The 23,378-nt window shown below is 33.7% G+C and overlaps 1 protein-coding gene across 5 annotated transcripts in view; it reads right to left on the bottom strand.

Moving 5' to 3' along the window:
* LOC127430055 (cGMP-dependent 3',5'-cyclic phosphodiesterase-like) overlaps positions 1 to 23,378 on the bottom strand; it is a 196,509-nt gene that overhangs the window by 113,599 nt on the left and 59,532 nt on the right. For 2 of the 5 annotated variants that reach the window (XM_051679494.1, XM_051679493.1), the window contains exon 3: positions 19,640 to 19,721. The exons of the other annotated variants lie outside the window; for them this stretch is intronic. In XM_051679494.1, coding sequence (XP_051535454.1) covers positions 19,640 to 19,721 — 82 coding nt within the window. The remainder of the gene's footprint in view (positions 1 to 19,639; positions 19,722 to 23,378) is intronic. 5 annotated transcript variants of the gene reach the window in all.

Genomic DNA, 23,378 nt, shown 5'->3' with positions numbered 1-23,378 from the left:
CTATCTATCTATCTATCTATCTATCTATCTCTTTCTTTCTTTCCTTTTTTCTTTCTAACTAACTTTCTCTTTTCTTTCTTTCCTTCTTTTTTCTATCTATCTCTTCTTTCTTTCCTTCTTTTTTCTATCTATCTCTTTTCTTTCCTTTTTTCTTTCTAACTTTCTCTTTTCTTTCTTTCCTTCTTTTTTCTATCTATCTATCTATCTCTTTCTTTCTTTCCTTTTTTCTTTCTAACTAACTTTCTCTTTTCTTTCTTTCCTTCTTTTTTCTATCTATCTCTTCTTTCTTTCCAACTAACTTTCTCTTTTCTTTCTTTCCTTCTTTTTTCTATCTATCTCTTCTTTCTTTCCAACTAACTTTCTCTTTTCTTTCTTTCCTTTTTTCTTTCCAACTAACTTTCTCTTTTCTTTCTTTCCTTCTTTTTTCTATCTATCTCTTTTCTTTCCTTTTTCTTTCTTTCTAACTTTCTCTTTTCTTTCTTTCCTTCTTTTTTCTATCTATCTATCTATCTATCTATCTCTCTTTTCTTTCTTTCCTTCTTTTTTCTATCTATCTCTTTTCTTTCTTTCCAACTAACTTTCTCTTTTCTTTCTTTCCTTCTTTTTTCTATCTATCTATCTATCTCTTTTCTTTCTTTCCTTTTTTCTTTCTAACTAACTTTCTCTTTTCTTTCTTTCCTTCTTTTTTCTATCTATCTCTTTTCTTTCCTTTTTTCTTTCTTTCTAACTAACTTTCTCTTTTCTTTCTTTCCTTCTTTTTTCTATCTATCTATCTATCTCTTTTCTTTCTTTCCTTTTTCTTTCTAACTAACTTTCTCTTTTCTTTCTTTCCTTCTTTTTTCTATCTATCTATCTATCTATCTCTTTCTTTCTTTCCTTTTTTCTTTCTAACTAACTTTCTCTTTTCTTTCTTTCCTTCTTTTTTCTATCTATCTCTTCTTTCTTTCCAACTAACTTTCTCTTTTCTTTCTTTCCTTCTTTTTTCTATCTATCTCTTTTCTTTCCTTTTTTCTTTCTAACTTTCTCTTTTCTTTCTTTCCTTCTTTTTTCTATCTATCTCTTTTCTTTCTTTCCTTTTTTCTTTCTTTCTAACTAACTTTCTCTTTTCTTTCTTTCCTTCTTTTTTCTATCTATCTATCTATCTCTTTTCTTTCTTTCCTTTTTTCTTTCTTTCTAACTAACTTTCTCTTTTCTTTCTTTCCTTCTTTTTTCTATCTATCTCTTTTCTTTCTTTCCAACTAACTTTCTCTTTTCTTTCTTTCCTTGTTTTTTCTATCTATCTATCTCTTTTCTTTCCTTTTTTCTTTCTTTCTTTCTCTTTTCTTTCTTTCCTTCTTTTTTCTATCTATCTATCTATCTCTTTCTTTCTTTCCTTTTTTCTTTCTAACTAACTTTCTCTTTTCTTTCTTTCCTTCTTTTTTCTATCTATCTATCTATCTATCTATCTATCTCTCTTTTCTTTCTTTCCTTCTTTTTTCTATCTATCTATCTATCTATATATCTATCTATCTATCTATCTATCTCTCTTTTCTTTCTTTCCTTCTTTTTTCTATCTATCTCTTTTCTTTCTTTCCAACTAACTTTCTCTTTTCTTTCTTTCCTTCTTTTTTCTATCTATCTCTTCTTTCTTTCCAACTAACTTTCTCTTTTCTTTCTTTCCTTTTTTCTTTCCAACTAACTTTCTCTTTTCTTTCTTTCCTTGTTTTTTCTATCTATCTATCTCTTTTCTTTCCTTTTTTCTTTCTTTCTAACTTTCTCTTTTCTTTCTTTCCTTCTTTTTTCTATCTATCTATCTATCTATCTATCTCTCTTTTCTTTCTTTCCAACTAACTTTCTCTTTTCTTTCTTTCCTTCTTTTTTCTATCTATCTATCTATCTCTTTTCTTTCTTTCCTTTTTTCTTTCTAACTAACTTTCTCTTTTCTTTCTTTCCTTCTTTTTTCTATCTATCTCTTTTCTTTCCTTTTTTCTTTCTTTCTAACTAACTTTCTCTTTTCTTTCTTTCCTTCTTTTTTCTATCTATCTATCTATCTATCTATCTATCTATCTATCTATCTATCTCTTTTCTTTCTTTCCTTTTTTCTTTCTAACTAACTTTCTCTTTTCTTTCTTTCCTTCTTTTTTCTATCTATCTCTTCTTTCTTTCCAACTAACTTTCTCTTTTCTTTCTTTCCTTCTTTTTTCTATCTATCTCTTTTCTTTCCTTTTTTCTTTCTAACTTTCTCTTTTCTTTCTTTCCTTCTTTTTTCTATCTATCTCTTTTCTTTCCTTTTTTCTTTCTTTCTAACTAACTTTCTCTTTTCTTTCTTTCCTTCTTTTTTCTATCTATCTATCTATCTCTTTTCTTTCTTTCCTTTTTTCTTTCTTTCTAACTAACTTTCTCTTTTCTTTCTTTCCTTCTTTTTTCTATCTATCTCTTTTCTTTCTTTCCAACTAACTTTCTCTTTTCTTTCTTTCCTTGTTTTTTCTATCTATCTATCTCTTTTCTTTCCTTTTTTCTTTCTTTCTTTCTCTTTTCTTTCTTTCCTTCTTTTTTCTATCTATCTATCTATCTCTTTCTTTCTTTCCTTTTTTCTTTCTAACTAACTTTCTCTTTTCTTTCTTTCCTTCTTTTTTCTATCTATCTATCTATCTATCTATCTCTCTTTTCTTTCTTTCCTTCTTTTTTCTATCTATCTATCTATATATCTATCTATCTATCTATCTATCTCTCTTTTCTTTCTTTCCTTCTTTTTTCTATCTATCTCTTTTCTTTCTTTCCAACTAACTTTCTCTTTTCTTTCTTTCCTTCTTTTTTCTATCTATCTCTTCTTTCTTTCCAACTAACTTTCTCTTTTCTTTCTTTCCTTTTTTCTTTCCAACTAACTTTCTCTTTTCTTTCTTTCCTTGTTTTTTCTATCTATCTATCTCTTTTCTTTCCTTTTTTCTTTCTTTCTAACTTTCTCTTTTCTTTCTTTCCTTCTTTTTTCTATCTATCTATCTATCTATCTATCTCTCTTTTCTTTCTTTCCAACTAACTTTCTCTTTTCTTTCTTTCCTTCTTTTTTCTATCTATCTATCTATCTCTTTTCTTTCTTTCCTTTTTTTCTTTCTAACTAACTTTCTCTTTTCTTTCTTTCCTTCTTTTTTCTATCTATCTCTTTTCTTTCCTTTTTTCTTTCTTTCTAACTAACTTTCTCTTTTCTTTCTTTCCTTCTTTTTTCTATCTCTTCTTTCTTTCCAACTAACTTTCTCTTTTCTTTCTTTCCTTCTTTTTTCTATCTATCTCTTTTCTTTCCTTTTTTCTTTCTAACTTTCTCTTTTCTTTCTTTCCTTCTTTTTTCTATCTATCTATCTATCTCTTTCTTTCTTTCCTTTTTTCTTTCTAACTAACTTTCTCTTTTCTTTCTTTCCTTCTTTTTTCTATCTCTTCTTTCTTTCCAACTAACTTTCTCTTTTCTTTCTTTCCTTTTTTCTTTCCAACTAACTTTCTCTTTTCTTTCTTTCCTTCTTTTTTCTATCTATCTCTTTTCTTTCCTTTTTTCTTTCTTTCTAACTTTCTCTTTTCTTTCTTTCCTTCTTTTTTCTATCTATCTATCTATCTCTTTTCTTTCTTTCCTTTTTTCTTTCTAACTAACTTTCTCTTTTCTTTCTTTCCTTCTTTTTTCTATCTATCTCTTTTCTTTCCTTTTTTCTTTCTTTCTAACTAACTTTCTCTTTTCTTTCTTTCCTTCTTTTTTCTATCTATCTATCTATCTCTTTTCTTTCTTTCCTTTTTTCTTTCTAACTAACTTTCTCTTTTCTTTCTTTCCTTCTTTTTTCTATCTATCTATCTATCTATCTCTTTCTTTCCTTTTTTCTTTCTAACTAACTTTCTCTTTTCTTTCTTTCCTTCTTTTTTCTATCTATCTCTTCTTTCTTTCCAACTAACTTTCTCTTTTCTTTCTTTCCTTCTTTTTTCTATCTATCTCTTTTCTTTCCTTTTTTCTTTCTAACTTTCTCTTTTCTTTCTTTCCTTCTTTTTTCTATCTATCTCTTTTCTTTCTTTCCTTTTTTCTTTCTTTCTAACTAACTTTCTCTTTTCTTTCTTTCCTTCTTTTTTCTATCTATCTATCTATCTCTTTTCTTTCTTTCCTTTTTTCTTTCTTTCTAACTAACTTTCTCTTTTCTTTCTTTCCTTCTTTTTTCTATCTATCTCTTTTCTTTCTTTCCAACTAACTTTCTCTTTTCTTTCTTTCCTTGTTTTTTCTATCTATCTATCTCTTTTCTTTCCTTTTTTCTTTCTTTCTTTCTCTTTTCTTTCTTTCCTTCTTTTTTCTATCTATCTATCTATCTCTTTCTTTCTTTCCTTTTTTCTTTCTAACTAACTTTCTCTTTTCTTTCTTTCCTTCTTTTTTCTATCTATCTATCTATCTCTCTTTTCTTTCTTTCCTTCTTTTTTCTATCTATCTATCTATCTATATATCTATCTATCTATCTATCTATCTCTCTTTTCTTTCTTTCCTTCTTTTTTCTATCTATCTCTTTTCTTTCTTTCCAACTAACTTTCTCTTTTCTTTCTTTCCTTCTTTTTTCTATCTATCTCTTCTTTCTTTCCAACTAACTTTCTCTTTTCTTTCTTTCCTTTTTTCTTTCCAACTAACTTTCTCTTTTCTTTCTTTCCTTGTTTTTTCTATCTATCTATCTCTTTTCTTTCCTTTTTTCTTTCTTTCTAACTTTCTCTTTTCTTTCTTTCCTTCTTTTTTCTATCTATCTATCTATCTATCTATCTATCTATCTCTCTTTTCTTTCTTTCCAACTAACTTTCTCTTTTCTTTCTTTCCTTCTTTTTTCTATCTATCTATCTATCTCTTTCTTTCTTTCCTTTTTTCTTTCTAACTAACTTTCTCTTTTCTTTCTTTCCTTCTTTTTTCTATCTATCTCTTCTTTCTTTCCAACTAACTTTCTCTTTTCTTTCTTTCCTTCTTTTTTCTATCTATCTCTTCTTTCTTTCCAACTAACTTTCTCTTTTCTTTCTTTCCTTTTTTCTTTCCAACTAACTTTCTCTTTTCTTTCTTTCCTTCTTTTTTCTATCTATCTCTTTTCTTTCCTTTTTTCTTTCTTTCTAACTTTCTCTTTTCTTTCTTTCCTTCTTTTTTCTATCTATCTATCTATCTATCTATCTATCTCTCTTTTCTTTCTTTCCTTCTTTTTTCTATCTATCTCTTTTCTTTCTTTCCAACTAACTTTCTCTTTTCTTTCTTTCCTTCTTTTTTCTATCTATCTATCTATCTCTTTTCTTTCTTTCCTTTTTTCTTTCTAACTAACTTTCTCTTTTCTTTCTTTCCTTCTTTTTTCTATCTATCTCTTTTCTTTCCTTTTTTCTTTCTTTCTAACTAACTTTCTCTTTTCTTTCTTTCCTTCTTTTTTCTATCTATCTATCTATCTCTTTTCTTTCTTTCCTTTTTTCTTTCTAACTAACTTTCTCTTTTCTTTCTTTCCTTCTTTTTTCTATCTATCTATCTATCTATCTCTTTCTTTCTTTCCTTTTTTCTTTCTAACTAACTTTCTCTTTTCTTTCTTTCCTTCTTTTTTCTATCTATCTCTTCTTTCTTTCCAACTAACTTTCTCTTTTCTTTCTTTCCTTCTTTTTTCTATCTATCTCTTTTCTTTCCTTTTTTCTTTCTAACTTTCTCTTTTCTTTCTTTCCTTCTTTTTTCTATCTATCTCTTTTCTTTCCTTTTTTCTTTCTTTCTAACTAACTTTCTCTTTTCTTTCTTTCCTTCTTTTTTCTATCTATCTATCTCTTTTCTTTCTTTCCTTTTTTCTTTCTTTCTAACTAACTTTCTCTTTTCTTTCTTTCCTTCTTTTTTCTATCTATCTCTTTTCTTTCTTTCCAACTAACTTTCTCTTTTCTTTCTTTCCTTGTTTTTTCTATCTATCTATCTCTTTTCTTTCCTTTTTTCTTTCTTTCTTTCTCTTTTCTTTCTTTCCTTCTTTTTTCTATCTATCTATCTATCTCTTTCTTTCTTTCCTTTTTTCTTTCTAACTAACTTTCTCTTTTCTTTCTTTCCTTCTTTTTTCTATCTATCTATCTATCTATCTATCTATCTCTCTTTTCTTTCTTTCCTTCTTTTTTCTATCTATCTATCTATATATCTATCTATCTATCTATCTATCTATCTCTCTTTTCTTTCTTTCCTTCTTTTTTCTATCTATCTCTTTTCTTTCTTTCCAACTAACTTTCTCTTTTCTTTCTTTCCTTCTTTTTTCTATCTATCTCTTCTTTCTTTCCAACTAACTTTCTCTTTTCTTTCTTTCCTTTTTTCTTTCCAACTAACTTTCTCTTTTCTTTCTTTCCTTGTTTTTTCTATCTATCTATCTCTTTTCTTTCCTTTTTTCTTTCTTTCTAACTTTCTCTTTTCTTTCTTTCCTTCTTTTTTCTATCTATCTATCTATCTATCTATCTATCTATCTCTCTTTTCTTTCTTTCCAACTAACTTTCTCTTTTCTTTCATTCCTTCTTTTTTCTATCTATCTATCTATCTCTTTTCTTTCTTTCCTTTTTTCTTTCTAACTAACTTTCTCTTTTCTTTCTTTCCTTCTTTTTTCTATCTATCTCTTTTCTTTCCTTTTTTCTTTCTTTCTAACTAACTTTCTCTTTTCTTTCTTTCCTTCTTTTTTCTATCTCTTCTTTCTTTCCAACTAACTTTCTCTTTTCTTTCTTTCCTTCTTTTTTCTATCTATCTCTTTTCTTTCCTTTTTTCTTTCTAACTTTCTCTTTTCTTTCTTTCCTTCTTTTTTCTATCTATCTATCTATCTCTTTCTTTCTTTCCTTTTTTCTTTCTAACTAACTTTCTCTTTTCTTTCTTTCCTTCTTTTTTCTATCTATCTCTTCTTTCTTTCCAACTAACTTTCTCTTTTCTTTCTTTCCTTCTTTTTTCTATCTATCTCTTCTTTCTTTCCAACTAACTTTCTCTTTTCTTTCTTTCCTTTTTTCTTTCCAACTAACTTTCTTTTCTTTCTTTCCTTCTTTTTTCTATCTATCTCTTTTCTTTCCTTTTTTCTTTCTTTCTAACTTTCTCTTTCTTTCCTTCTTTTTTCTATCTATCTATCTATATATCTATCTATCTATCTATCTATCTCTCTTTTCTTTCTTTCCTTCTTTTTTCTATCTATCTCTTTTCTTTCTTTCCAACTAACTTTCTCTTTTCTTTCTTTCCTTCTTTTTTCTATCTATCTCTTCTTTCTTTCCAACTAACTTTCTCTTTTCTTTCTTTCCTTTTTTCTTTCCAACTAACTTTCTCTTTTCTTTCTTTCCTTGTTTTTTCTATCTATCTATCTCTTTTCTTTCCTTTTTTCTTTCTTTCTAACTTTCTCTTTTCTTTCTTTCCTTCTTTTTTCTATCTATCTATCTATCTATCTATCTATCTCTCTTTTCTTTCTTTCCAACTAACTTTCTCTTTTCTTTCTTTCCTTCTTTTTTCTATCTATCTATCTATCTCTTTTCTTTCTTTCCTTTTTTCTTTCTAACTAACTTTCTCTTTTCTTTCTTTCCTTCTTTTTTCTATCTATCTCTTTTCTTTCCTTTTTTCTTTCTTTCTAACTAACTTTCTCTTTTCTTTCTTTCCTTCTTTTTTCTATCTCTTCTTTCTTTCCAACTAACTTTCTCTTTTCTTTCTTTCCTTCTTTTTTCTATCTATCTCTTTTCTTTCCTTTTTTCTTTCTAACTTTCTCTTTTCTTTCTTTCCTTCTTTTTTCTATCTATCTATCTATCTCTTTCTTTCTTTCCTTTTTTCTTTCTAACTAACTTTCTCTTTTCTTTCTTTCCTTCTTTTTTCTATCTATCTCTTCTTTCTTTCCAACTAACTTTCTCTTTTCTTTCTTTCCTTCTTTTTTCTATCTATCTCTTCTTTCTTTCCAACTAACTTTCTCTTTTCTTTCTTTCCTTTTTTCTTTCCAACTAACTTTCTCTTTTCTTTCTTTCCTTCTTTTTTCTATCTATCTCTTTTCTTTCCTTTTTTCTTTCTTTCTAACTTTCTCTTTTCTTTCTTTCCTTCTTTTTTCTATCTATCTATCTATCTATCTATCTATCTCTCTTTTCTTTCTTCTTTTTTCTATCTATCTCTTTTCTTTCTTTCCAACTAACTTTCTCTTTTCTTTCTTTCCTTCTTTTTTCTATCTATCTATCTATCTCTTTTCTTTCTTTCCTTTTTTCTTTCTAACTAACTTTCTCTTTTCTTTCTTTCCTTCTTTTTTCTATCTATCTCTTTTCTTTCCTTTTTTCTTTCTTTCTAACTAACTTTCTCTCTTTCTTTCTTTTTCTTAACTATCTATCTCTTTTTCATTCTTTCTTTTTCTTTCTAACTAACTAAATCTTTCTCTTTCTTTCTTTCTAACAAACTAAATCTCTTTTTCTCTTTCTTTCTTTCTTTCTTTCTAACTCTTTTCTTTCTAACTAACGAACTAAATCTCTCTTTTCTTTTTTCTTTTTTCTAACTAAATCTCTCTTTTTCTTTTTCTTTCTTTCTAACTAATTAACTAACTCTTTTCTTTTTTCTTTCTGTCCTTCTTTCTTTCTAACTCTTTTCTTTCTAACTAATGAACTAAATCTCTCTTTTCTTTTTTCTTTCTAACTAAATCTCTCTTTTTTCTTTCTTTCTAACTAACTTTCTCTTTTCTTTCTTTCCTTCTTTTTTCTATCTATCTATCTATCTATCTATCTATCTATCTCTTTTCTTTCCTTCTTTATTTCTAACTTTCTCTTTTCTTTCTTTCCTTCTTTTTTCTATCTATCTATCTATCTCTTTTCTTTCTTTCCTTCTTTCTAACTTTCTCTTTTCTTTCCTTCTTTCTAACTAACTTTCTCTTTTCTTTCTTTCCTTCTTTTTCCTATCTATCTATCTATCTATCTATCTATCTATCTATCTATCTATCTCTTTTCTTTCCTTCTTTCTTTCTAACTTTCTCTTTTCTTTCTTTCCTTCTTTCTAACTTTCTCTTTTCTTTCCTTCTTTCTAACTAACTTTCTCTTTTCTTTCTTTCCTTCTTTTTCCTATCTATCTATCTATCTATCTATCTATCTATCTATCTATCTATCTCTCTTTTCTTTCTTTCCTTCTTTCTAACTGATTAAATAAACAAACTATTTTCTTTCTTTCTTTCTTTCTAACTAACTAACTGACTAACTGACTAACGTTCTCTTTTCTTTCTTTCTCTCTGTCTTTCTTTCTAACTAACTCTCTTTCTTTTTTCTTTCTTTCTAACTCACTCACTCATTCACTAACTCACTAACTAAACTGAAAACATTGATTTTGTGGTGAAATATATAGTAGCAGAAAATATTAAGTTATTTCTACACTGAATAAGTGAATTAAAATTTGAACTTGAAAATATTAAATTCTACATTTTCACTCAACTCAAGCATGTAAAAATGTATCCTCTAGCTCATAAGTAAATATAATTTATGATACTTTGTTTTCTTTACAATGTGTCATCATGTATCAATCCTAAAGTAGGAAACCTTGTCATATTTATTCTTTAATTTGAGTAAATTTCATTGATAAATGAAATTAATTTTACTTAACTTTTTGAAGATTGTGTTCCCAGCATGCACCATGCTTGAATAATTAATGAGTTTGCATGGTTTCACTGTTTACAAGTTTATTTACTCTTTATTTTGGTTGAGTTTTTGTTGATCTGTCCCTGTCATCGTGTTTTGTGCACCAAGTGTTGAGGTCTGCATGCACATCAATATAAGGGGATGTTGTCTAATAGACCGCATAATGTAGCATGCATTAAGCTTCACTGTAGAAGACTTCTGTATGTCATGTGGCACATGATTAAATATGTGTTTATAAGGAAAGTGCATTTAAGTACCATCACATTTGTAAGTAAAATTCCTGCATTAACTGAAATGTTTAAGTTAAATATACTCACTCACTTCATTATGTCATGAAGTTAAGTAGAATTTACTCGTGTAACATGTGTGCAAATCCTTGCGATATAAACATTAAGTAAATCTTATTAGTCATTTCTTTCTTTCTCTCAGATTTTTCAGTTTTAAGGTGCTTTACTGGCATGACAAACATTTTAACATTTGTATTGCCAAAGCGTTTACAGCTGAGCTGCATACAAATAAAACAGTGCAAAACAATGTACATAACATAAGGAAAAAAAAGACTAAATATATCATGTATTCTTGACAAATAAGGAAAATATGACCATGTTAAATAATACAAATGTACACAAGTTTAAAGTTACATACACACTAAGGAAAAATAAAATATTACTAAAACTTTTATTCTCTCTCTCTCTCTCTCTTTCTTTATTTCAATGATAAATATTTAAATGGTTTTGAATGCAGTAAAAACATAATCCCATTATTTCCCAGTTCTGTAACTAACAGGCCTATTAACCTGAACTATAATTACATTCACACCACGCAAGCTGTTCTGCTTACTGTGAGTCTGACGCACGACTCGTCTGTAATAACTCCAGATTCACGCTAATCACAGAGACCATATCTATTGCGCTGCGCTGCGATTTGATGAGTTATTTATGCACTTTTCTCTAAGTCACTTTAAGAAAGCGCCTGCCAAGAACATGTTTGCAAATGTAGGAGAATTTTACATAAATAACACGGAAGATGCTCCAGAAATTTCTCAATTAACATACACACACACACACGCACACAGACCCACTGCTGAGCTAACCTACTTCTGATGAAAACCCAAAGAGAAAACTTACTAAAGAGCACACACACACACATAGGAAGGATCTGAACTGCATGTTCAACTACCCTCCACTTCCTGTGAGAAAACTTGTTTATATTTGCGATTGTTTTTAAAGTCCTCTGTGCCTTTTGTTCATTTAAACGTACGTGCCAGATCGGATCGAAACACCCTTGTTTAATGTTCTCAGATTGACGTCTTTACCTGAGCTCGGCTTTTTCTAACAAACAACAGTGTCTACTGCTAATGGTTTAATCGAAGCATAAACAGTGACCCGCAAAAAGTATTTGTTCATTTACAATTAAAATGTCTGAAATCAAGTGTGATGTGCATGTCTCAGATGCTGCTGGCTCTTTTCTCAGAACTAACGTTCACGTTTCTGAGTAATTTTCTGCTCAATGACTGTAAATGAACTGGTGTTCTGGTGATTTTTAGTGGATGTCTGAAGTCAGTCCCGTTCAAAAACCTAACAAACTTCTTTTTAAATTTATGTGTTTGCACCTGGAAGATGGTTTTATCAAAAGAAAAGTACAGTGCATTCATATGGGACAAAAGAAAAGCAAAACACACGGTCATTTTGCATTGTGCATCGTTTCGAGTGGGAGTTAATGAAACAAAACTCGAATACTTTCAAGGCCAGTTTATTTGGGACTATGTGGTTATTCGTTTTCCTTTTTTTTTTTTTAGATCTATCTTATAGTTGGAGCATAAAATATATTTTTATACTTCATAATGTCAAAGTCTTTTGAACAAATATAAAGTCATTTGAGTTTTTCAGTGACATCATCGCCTTGAAATGCATTCAGTTAGAAAGTGCTTCACCTCGACTCTTGGGCTGACTTTCTTTTCATTTATTTCTCCTGTGAATGGATGATTAAGAGCACTCTTTCAAACCGCTCGCTTTATTAATGAAAAATGTTATTTCAAAAGCTCATTTTTCCTCAAAGTTCAAGCTCGAGTTTCTTTGTTCAAACACAAAAGCCAAATAAACACAAGAAAAGCAAAGAAATTCACACACACTCACACACACAGACTCACACTCATACAGACTCACACACACACACACACACACAGACTGACACACACACAGACACTCTCACACACACACGCGCGCTCACACTCACTCACACACGCACAGACTCACTCACACACACAGACTGACACACACACAGACACTCTCACACACACACGCGCGCTCACACTCACTCACACACACACACACACACACGCACAGACTGACACACACACACAGACACTCTCACACACACACACGCGCTCACACTCACACACTCACTCACACACGCACAGACTCACTCACACACACAGACTGACACACACACAGACACTCTCACACACACACGCGCGCTCGCTCACACTCACTCACACACACACACACACACACACACACAGACTGACACACACACAGACACTCTCACACACACACACGCGCTCACACTCACACACACACTCTCACACATACACTCTCACACATACACAGATTCACACTCACTCACACACACACACAACACACACACACTCACACACACACACACACTCTCACACATACACAGACTCACACTCACTCACTCACACACACACTCACACACTCACTCACACACACACACACACACACACACAGACTCACACACACACACACACACAGACACTCTCACACACACACATGCGCGCTCGCACTCACTCACACACCCACACACACACGCACACACGCGCGCACACACTCTCACACATACACAGACTCACACACACACACACACACACAGACACTCACACGCACACTCTCACACATACACAGACTCACACTCACTCACACACACACTCACACACTCACTCACTCACACACTCACACACTCACTCACACACACACTCACACACTCACTCACTCACACACTCACACACACACACACACACACTCACACACACAGACTCACACTCATACAGACTCACACACACACACTCACACACACAGACTGACACACACTCACACACACACACACACATATATATATATATACTGTATATTTATCTACATTGTTGCCATTTATCACTTATGTTTTACTGATCATCGTTTTCTATCGTTGCTGGTCTGTTTATAAAAATAAAAAAGTAAACACTTTAGGAGCAAAGAGTGCTTTAGATAAATAACTTTAAAATGTAAAAAGCAACATGAATTTAAAATCTAGAACATGTTGCAGGTGCAGGGCAGCGTCTACACGTATTCATTTTTGTGAAAAAACGCAATTTCGCAACATTTATGCCCCTCATCCCACTAAAACAGCTGAAAACGCTCTCCATTATCACATACTTTGGAAAGCAATGAGTTAGATTGATTTGTTGTTTGAGTCACTGTTGTTTGTGAAGTTAATCATGAAGAAATGTTGCTTTCTCTCTTCTGGTATTCTGAGCACAAAATAATCTGCTGCTGATTTACAATCTAACACTATTATATTAAAGACATCGGAAATCATTTGTTAACAGCTCAAATCTTTATTCACAGCAGCTGTGAAAGTCTGTGAATTTACTATAGTTCAAATTTACCATCAATCAGGTGAAAACAACAATGAGAGTACAAGAGTCAGACAGGTCCAAGTAAACACACACGCTGTCTGTCTCTTTCTCTTTGATCGCATCTTTCTTCTGTTCTCTTTCCTGTCTGTCTGTTCATCTGTTACTTTTAACAGTAATAAACATGACAGAACAGCACACTCATGATCTCTGCATGTCTCTGGTGAAAGAAAACAAATCTGTCTGCTCTTATCCATTCAACATGAGTGTGTGTGTTGCAGCTCTGTTTCTCTGGCATGCAGGGAGTGCGGCAGATGGCACAGTGTGTGTGTGTGTGTGGCATTGCATGCTCAAGAGTTGCACCAGTTGAAGACGCAGCAGAGACACTCAAAGTGTCAAGAGTTTCAGTCACACACACACACACACACAGTTTGTATTCAGGCTGATTCATGAACAGATCTCATAGCTCTGGAATGTGTGGATGCTTTAATAACTGGAAAATGTCACATCGGATCAGAAAGCATCAGCTGAATAATTACACAACAAGTGCTTTATGAAACACACCCAACATGACTAATGTACACCACACAATTTGATTAAAAAAGCATCTGCCTGTATGTGCAGTGATGCCAACTAGATAAAGTCAGTCGATCTTATGCACTGCGAAGATCAGTATTTTTCTCATCCTTTAAGATTTTCCAAAAAGAAAAATAACCCTATTTTTTTTTAACTGCCCAATGGTGTGTTTTTGAATTATTTTAATACATTCCTTGAGGTTAACTATAATATCAGTAAAGTTTTTTGCACACAAAAAAAAAAACAAAACAGTCCTGTATTTGTAAAACATGATCATCTTCCTCCCTCATTTGGACCCTCGGTCCGAAACACTCGGTTTTGGTGCTGCTTCTCCTTTAAGACTTGACAGTAAACGCCCACTGTTCTGATTGGCTCTCTGCTCTTGACTGACTTGCCATCTCGCTGCTTACCGCTACTGGGCGGGGCTACGCAAGTGATAAGTAGGTGTTGATGTATTGTTGTGGAGGCGGTCATATGCAAATGTCTACCACAGTGTGACATCACAATGTGGAGGATGAGAACGAGTTGTTTTAGTGGCTTGATTTCAACAAATGCTCTTTTTGCAGTGACGAGGAAGTTAGTTACAATATTCTTATATGTCAAAAAATCAAATCATGGCTACAAAAAAACCTATTGAATATTTCCATCTTTATTGCCCATAGTGGGGCAGGTTGTCACAATGTATGGGGTAAGTTGTCACATTGGAACTTGCTTTTTTTAATATATAACATTAAATATAGTTCTTAATATTCTATTGTAGTCCCCATTATACATATTATGATATAAAATATGAGTTCGTGTTGGTTTAATTCTTGGGGTAATAGAAAATAAATAGTTATTTTTGAGAATTTGTATAAATGTATTGAATAACTTGACATATTTGACATAAATAGGTGATATACAGTTTGTTTTAAATGGTCTGCTAAACTGCTCACATAAAAAGAAAAAAATGCCCCTGAAAATCAAATCTAGGGTGAAAATATTGTACAAAGGTATGACATTTAAAAATGACAACTAGCCCCAACCTGACCTTCATAAAAATTAGCTTTGTCCTAAAAACACATTTAAAGCATTCAGTAAAAATCTGACTTTATAATATAGTTCACCCTTGCCTGAATATAAGCCAGTGACTGTTTCACTCAAGAGCTTTAACACAGATATTGTGGCAGACAGAGAGACAGATAGATAGATAGACAGATACTGTAGACAGACAGACAGATGACAGACAGACACAGACAGATAGAATAGACAGACAGACAGAACAGACAGAGAGACATACAGACAGATAAATAGATAGATAGATAGATAGATAGATAGATGACAGACAGACAGACAGACAGATAGATAGATAGATGACTGACAGACAGACAGACAGATAGATAGATAGATAGATAGATAACAGACAGACAGACAGACAGAGAGACAAATAGACAGATGACAGACAGACAGATAGATGACAGACAGACAGATAGATAGATAGATGACAGACAGACAGACAGACAGACAGACAGATAGATAGACAGACAGACAGATAGATGACAGACAGACAGACAGACAGATAGGTAGACAGACAGACAGATAGGTAGACAGACAGACAGACAGACAGATAGATAGATAGACAGACAGACAGACAACAGACAGACAGACAGACAGATAGATAGATAGACAGACAGACAGATAGATAGATGACAGACAGACAGACAGATAGACAGATGACAGACAGGCAGATAGGTAGACAGACAGACAGACAGACAGATAGGTAGACAGACAGATAGATAAACAGACAGACAGACAGATAGATAGATAGATGACAGACAGATAGGTAGACAGACAGACAGATAGGTAGACAGACAGATAGATAGATGACAGACAGACAGACAGAGAGATAGACAGAATAGAGCGCTACAGAAAGTGACTACTGCAGCCTGTAATTTATCAACGAGGACAGAAAGGTAGAAGAGAAAGAATAACAAGTAATTACATCCCAGGAGAGATATGGACCAAACCGGACAGAGTGAACAGAAAAAATTTGAGAAACAGATGAACGAGGGTAAAAGGTGATGATGAAGAATCTTTTCCACATCATCTGCTCTTTCATTCGTTACTGCAGTGCTGTACTTTCTCATGCATCATCAATTTCTCTCTCTATTCTATCGTGTTTTGTGATGAGAACAATTGCAGGAAGGCTCTGATGTCATGCATGAAGCGTGTTTGACGTGAGCATACGCTCGGTAAACAATCACACCCACAACATGCCAAACGTGAGATCAGTGTGACCTGAGTCTGTTTATTGTGAGTTTTGAAAGATGATCACACACACACACACACACACCTGTGCAGGTCTCTGAGACAAAATTCTTCTGTTTCTCTTTGACATAATGACTCAAAACATGTCTGAACAATGTGCAAGTGTGTTTGTCACATGTATGTTGTCAAGTGTGTGTGTGTGCGCTTAGCTATAGAGTGTAACAGTTTTTTCCCATCAGGATTACATCAAATCCTTCATAAAAGAGTTGTGCACCATGAAACAAAGCAACCAGCTCTGAGGTGAATCACAACATCACAAACTTTCATTTGAAACAAAAAAGTATTTGAAAATCAGACAAAAAGACAAAATACAAGACTATGTACTTAACGTCTTTAATGAGAGATGAACTACAATCCCACGATGCATTGCAAATGACGCAATCAAATGAAAAACAATGGAAAAAATCTAAAAATATTGATTCAAAGTTGTTGATTATAAGTACATAGATATTGAAACTATATGTTTACATTTTAATGCAAAATATTCAGATATGTATAAACAAGTGATTGTGTCATTCACAGCGCATCATGGGAGTGGGCGGAGCTGCAGAGCTCTTCTGATTCTCTGATTGGTGGATCTCTCTTCAGGATTATGGGTAGTGTAGTTCTCCACCAGGAATTCGGCTAAAATCGAGTTGAAATAACGCTAAATAACTTGGATTGATGGCTTCAACAGAACCATATACCATCGAGCTCACAGAAGGTCTCTCTTTAAAGGTTAGATTAATAAGTTATTAATAAGATATCAATTTGCCGAAGGGATTTTTACTTCTGGAACTGTGCGTGTGCTGCATCAATCTTTGTAGCTGATGTTTCTGGGCAATTGCAAGCCTCCTGCGCCTCACAGATGGACGGATGAAAACATACGGAAAAAAAACCAAGTGGACAGATGAAGAATCACCTCCTCTAACTGCACGCCCCACCCTCAATCTCATCTAATATGCTAATTACACTGATTTACTGTGTACGTGGGTGTGGCTTTAACTGTCACTCACAATTCTGATCAATACAGTGACTGACACACACACACACACACAAATTGAATCAGTGTATTGATCACCATTGAGAGAATTGGTGGCATTATGCTGTGTGTGTGTGTGTGTGTGTATGTGTGTGTCTTTATCGACACTCACTTACAACTGATGAAAAAAGACAATAAGATGGATATATAAGAGACAGAGGGCAGAGATAAGAGAGAGACAGAGATAGGCAGAGATTGGAAAAGAAAGGCAAAAAGAGGGAATGAATGTTTAAAATTCTTGTTTTTTGCGCAGTGGTTGATTGACAGGTGAGGGGTGGTGCTTTGCTGCTGTTCGTATGAATGTAAATGGTTGAGCGTTTACACCTTATATGTGATGCATTACTAATGACTTCCTCTGAAACTGGATACACAAAACATCTTGGACCCTGTTACACTTGTATTTAGTGCTGAACACTTGTGACCCGAAACTCAACTTTAGCATGCAATACTACAACGGGAAAGACGAAACAAAGGAACAAAACTGGAAAACATACACAGAGAGTCAGCTAATCAGAGACACACACCACAAGTGTGAAAAAGCATTTGCGCATTTGTAAAACGAGTGGATTAAAGCTGCTGTAAGTGATGTTAGTCGTTCAGGAACTGATTCAGACACACCTCCTCTTTCTAAGACTCCGCCCTCTAAAGAGACCGTTGAGAGCGTCGTAATCAGAGACAGAGCAGCGCATCATTTTAGTGTCATTAAAGCTGTCAAAAGCAACAGTTGCAAAATAGTGGTGTAATGTGATTTATACAGTATGATAACCATCACAAAAAATACTGTGGTATTACCGTATTGCTGTATTAAGGTCCATGCTAATATCAATATTAGTAAAATTATAAAATAATAATACTATTAAAAACTGGTTCTTTCTATCTATCTGTCCGTCTCTCTATCTGTCTGTCTGTCTGTCAGTCTTTCTTTCTCTCTATCTGTCTATGGTCTGTCTGTCTGTCTGTCTATCTATTTATCTGTCTGTCTGTCTATTTATCGTCAGTCTGTCTGTCTGTCTTTCTATCATCTATCTGTCTGTCTGTCTTTCTATCATCTGTCTATCTGTCTCTCTGTCTGTCTATCTATCTATCTGTCTGTCTGTCTATTTATCGTCTGTCTGTCTGTCTATCTATCTATCTGTCTGTCTATTTATCGTCTGTCTGTCTGTCTGTCTTTCTATCATCTGTCTATCTGTCTCTCTGTCTGTCTGTCTATTTATCGTCTGTCTGTCTGTCTGTCTATCTATCTATCTGTCTATCTGTCTCTCTGTCTGTCAATATATCTATCTGTCTGTATGTCTGTCTATCTATCATCTGTCTGTCTGTCTGTCTATCATCTGTCTGTCTGTCTGTCTGTCTATCATCTATCTGTCTGTCTGTATGTCTGTCAGTCTTTCTATCATCTATCTGTTTGTCTGTCTATATATCATCTGTCTGTCTTTCTATCATCAATCTGTCTGTCTGTCAATCTGTCTGTCTGTCTATCTATCATCTGTCTGTCTGTCTATCTATCTGTCTGTCTGTCTGTCTATCATCTATCTGTCTGTCTGTATGTCTGTCAGTCTTTCTATCATCTATCTGTTTGTCTGTCTATCTATCATCTGTCTGTCTTTCTATCATCAATCTGTCTGTCTGTCTATCGTCTGTCTGTCTGTCAATCTGTCTGTCTGTCTGTCTATCTATCTGTCTGTATGTCTGTATGTCTGTCTGTCTGTCTGTCTATCAATCATCTGTCTGTCTGTCTGTCTATCTATCTATCTATCTATCTATCTGTCTGTCTGTTTGTCTGTCTGTCTTTCTATCATCTGTCTGTCTGTCTTTCTGTCATCTATCTGTCTGTCTGTCTTTCTATCTATCTGTCTGTCTGTCTGTCTGTCTTTCTATCCTGTCTGTCTGTCTGTCTGTCTGTCTGTCTGTCTATTCTAATTGCATACAGTGTTTTATTTTTATTTCTTGTTAAGTTATTTTTTTCTTCTTGTAATTTTTCATGATATTCTTTATGATATGTTTCTTTTTCTGTTGTATGTGCAATATGATTTAATAATAAAATTATTATTAAAATAATAGTATTAAAACAAAAAACACAAACTAGTAATGTTTCATTATTACTGCCCAGGTTAACAGTTCAAATATAAAATCATTTCAGTTATTGGTTGCTCGTGTTATTTCTTGTTTTTTGATTCCAAACATTACCCCCTGAAAAAAAAGAAAGCTATAACTAAACGGACAAGATGTGTACTTAAAAACGATGTTCTCTTTCTTTAGACATTATTTAAAACAATCAAAAATGATTATTTAGTTCATTTATTGTTGTCTTTTATCTAGTAGGCTTACTTTCTATTTTTTGCTATCACATTTCCTGGCAAAAGCACTCTTTAAATACGTTTTTTTAAGTACTTTATAAATTAAACATAATATTGGTAGTCATCGACCTACTGTTGCGCTGCACTATAGCCAAATAAATGCATGAACAAACAGTTTGCCTGTCGTAACGTTGCATATAAGTGCATAATAGAAGTGTGTCATACCTGTACTGCATCGTGGCGTGTGTCTCTGACGTGACCGTGTCGTTGCATTGGATCTCTCAGGAGGCCTGATACACACTCAGCGCTGTTAAACGACAAGAACAGTGTGATGCAGAGAGAGAGAGAGAGAGAGAGACCCGCCGCCAACTGAACCACAGAACGAAGGTGAAAGACAAAAGACCAAACGAAAAGGGACGGTCAGAGCGTACTCAGTGGAGACACACATACGGGCTGACAGAAGCAGTGCTCGTTCAATCATTTCATTCTGCGCTCTTTCACCTCTCTTTCACTCTCTGTTAAGATGCTAATCCTGCACATCTGCTGTGTGTGTGTGTGTGTGTGTGTGTGTGTGTGTGTGTGTGTGTGTGTGTGTGTGTGTGTGTTGAGCTCTGTCTCTGTATCTGACAGTGGATTAACCTCTGCTATTGTCTGGAGTGAGAAGGTGAGACGCCCAGTGGGTCAGATGTGACAGCGGACACAACAAAAGTAAATCACCTTCACAGAGCACAACCACATCTATCTCTCTCTCATTCTCTCTCTCTCTATTTATATATACTGCATGTATGTGTATACACACCTCTATCTGTACGCTTGTCTCTCTCTATTTACAGTACATAAATACCAGCATATTTTTCAGAATTATACTACAGTTATGAGGTGAAATGTCCACTGTGTGGCGCTAAAAGCGAGTTAAATGTTCTCCTAAACAGATGAGGTTTTTAAGGTTAATGCTTGATCAAGTTTTAAATCAATAAAACTGACCTCCCTACCCTAAACCTTAAACCTAAACCTAACCAATAATGTCAGAAAAAGCAAATGTGAGATGAAAAACACAACCGCTATGACACTTTGTGTTCACATGTGGACTGGCGTGATCTTCAGGACTCATATCCCACGCCTTTACATCACAAGTGCAATGCTCTATCAGTCGAGCTATCGCACAGTTTCATCAGACTCGAACGAGCTTTAAATGTAGTTGATTATATAATGCAAATGTTAAAATGAGTCATGCGCTATAGTAAAAGTGTTTAGATGTCATAAGGCAGCATTGTGTGAGGAACAGGGTGAAAAGTTAGTGTTTATGAACTGATAATCTGCCGTTTTACTCGTGATTTGTGTGAAAATGAATAAAAGTTGTTGTTGTTGTTGTTACGCCTCTAGTGTTCATTTCACCAGGAAACTGACGCGATACAACGAGGCACGTAAAAATCATTATGCAAAAATTGAGGTATAGTTACATGATTGTTGATGGCTCAGTGCATGCAAATAATTAAAAATGTACAATTTATAATGTATACATTTTTTTAAAGGCATGTAACGATTTGACTTTAGATTCTGACATTTAATTCAGCTCCGTGTGAGTTCTGAACACTGGTTAGAGGGCAGAACCCTTGTGATGTGCCCAACAGGGACATTACACTCATATACACACTACAAACAAACAAACAAACAACAGTCTGTGCTGGAGAAAGGACCTCTAATAAAATGAACGCTGATGGTGACAAAAGTTAAGTTCTTTGCGTCTTTTGTAAGTCAGCATTTTACCTCATGAGCTTGTCAATTCTTAAGAAAGCAGCTGTGCAGCTTGTTCTCCTGTGGAGGGTCTGTTGACACTCCGCTCAAATGTAACATATTTTCAACTTTGTACCCGTTGCCACCAAGCTTCTGCAGCATTAGCTAATGATCATCAGACAATTCGGATGAATTATATTTTCATTGGCAGTGCCAGCACTGAAAGCAGAACAAGACGCGCTTCTCAAATGGAGTTCAACGTGGCTCTTGCTGCCCTGAAACAAATCCTGTGCATTCAATATTCAAAGTGAAAAGGGAGCCTGATAAATGTTGTGGAGGAGGAGGGTTTAAGAGATTTAATGCACACTGCAATGAATAGTAGTTCTATCAACCAGTCAACATCCCACTTAGACTTTGGCAAATGTTGAATTGTTGCTATTTTTGTGAATTTCTGTCTTTGTACTGTGGAGTTTGGAAAATGTTAATGAAGCATTATTACATATTGTTTTGTTCTATTGTGTTGCTCTTTCCAAAGAAGGAAATAAATGCATTTTGACAGGAAATAAGTATATATAGTCACATTTCAGCACTTGTAAAATTTTAGATTAATCGTGATAGAATTTTTTTAATCTACTGACAGCTGGGCCTGGGTAGCTCAGCGAGTATTGACGCCGTCACCCCTGAGTCGTGAGTTCAAATCCAGAGCGTGCTTAGTGACTCCAGCCAGGTCTCCTAAGCAACCAAATTGTCCCGGTTGCTAGGGAGGGTAGAGTCACATGGGGAAACCTCATCGTGGTCGTGATTAGTGGTTCTCGCTCTCAATGGGGCGTGTGGTGAGTTGTGTGTGGATCGTGGAGAGTAGCACGAGTCTCCACACGCTGTGAGTCTCCGCGGTGTCATGCACAACGAGTCACATGATAAGATGCGCGGATTGACGGTCTCAGAAGCGGAGGCAACTGTGACTTGTCCTCTGCCACCCGGATTGAGGTGAGTAACCGCGCCACCACGAGGATATACTAAGTAGTGGGAATTGGGCATTCCAAATTGGGGAGAAAAGGGGATAATTGTTTTTTTTTTTTTTTTAAATCTACTGACAGCTTTAATATATTATATATACACACACTTTATCGGTCTGTCTGTAAAGGTCTGTCTACTTTACTACTATACGTACACCTGTATTTTTCTATCTGTCTCTCTTTCTATCTGTCATCTAATTCTGAAATTCTTTTCCTTTAATTTCTAATCTTGAATCATTCCTCTGTTCAATTTTGATGCATTTATTCCTCTCTCTCTCTCTCTCTCTCTCTATCTATCTCTGTCTGTCCTTCATCTTGTCATCCTCCTCAGTCATCTTCCCTTCTCTATTTTAGGCCTCAAGGGTAATAAAATCACTGCCTTTATGCAAATGACCAGCCTCTCATTCACAATACAGATAGAGACAGAAATACAGAAAAGAGAGACAGAGAGACAGACATTTATAGTTTATAAAGGAAAGTAAAAGCTCAGTTACCACACACACACACACACACACACAGTGCTTGCATTTGACCGCTGTGTGGTCTGATTTGAAAATATTAGCATCATTTATTCATGTGAGATATTTGCTCCATTAAGAGTGATTGATTGATATAGAGTATCAAATGAGCTCTTCAAACATGTTTAAAATGCATCCCCTGACCTCTCGACAGAGGATGACAAAACACAAGCTTATAACACCGTTATTACACATTTATTACACATATATAATGTGTTTATAACATATACAACTTACCTATAATTACAAAACTGCAGTGATGCACATGGCACAGGATGACAGATACAAAAATATATGTAACACACTAATAACACACCTATAACACAATTCCATTTACATAAAAATAACTAATGGCAGGGATGACAGATACAACACTACTTATAACACACTTATAGTACACAACTTCTGTCTACATAGAAAAACTGAGTTACACTTTATATTAGGTGGCCTTAACTACTATGTACTAAAATTAAATACATACAAGACTATGTATTTACTGTGTAACTTCATGTTGTTCTGCAAAATATCCACATTTGCTGCTACTGTGGTTGAGGTAAGGGTAGGTTTAAGAGTAAGGATAGGGTTAGGGTTAGGATTTGGGGTAAGGCTTGGGTTGGGTTAGGGTAAAGTCAACAGTGTAAATTCAAATGTAATTAAATGCAAGTACTTTAAATGTAATTACAATGCAACAACATG

This window comes from Myxocyprinus asiaticus, chromosome 39 (genome assembly GCF_019703515.2).
Source record: "Myxocyprinus asiaticus isolate MX2 ecotype Aquarium Trade chromosome 39, UBuf_Myxa_2, whole genome shotgun sequence".
Classification (NCBI taxonomy): Eukaryota; Metazoa; Chordata; class Actinopteri; order Cypriniformes; family Catostomidae; genus Myxocyprinus; species Myxocyprinus asiaticus.
This window is presented reverse-complemented; position numbering and strand designations above follow the sequence as displayed.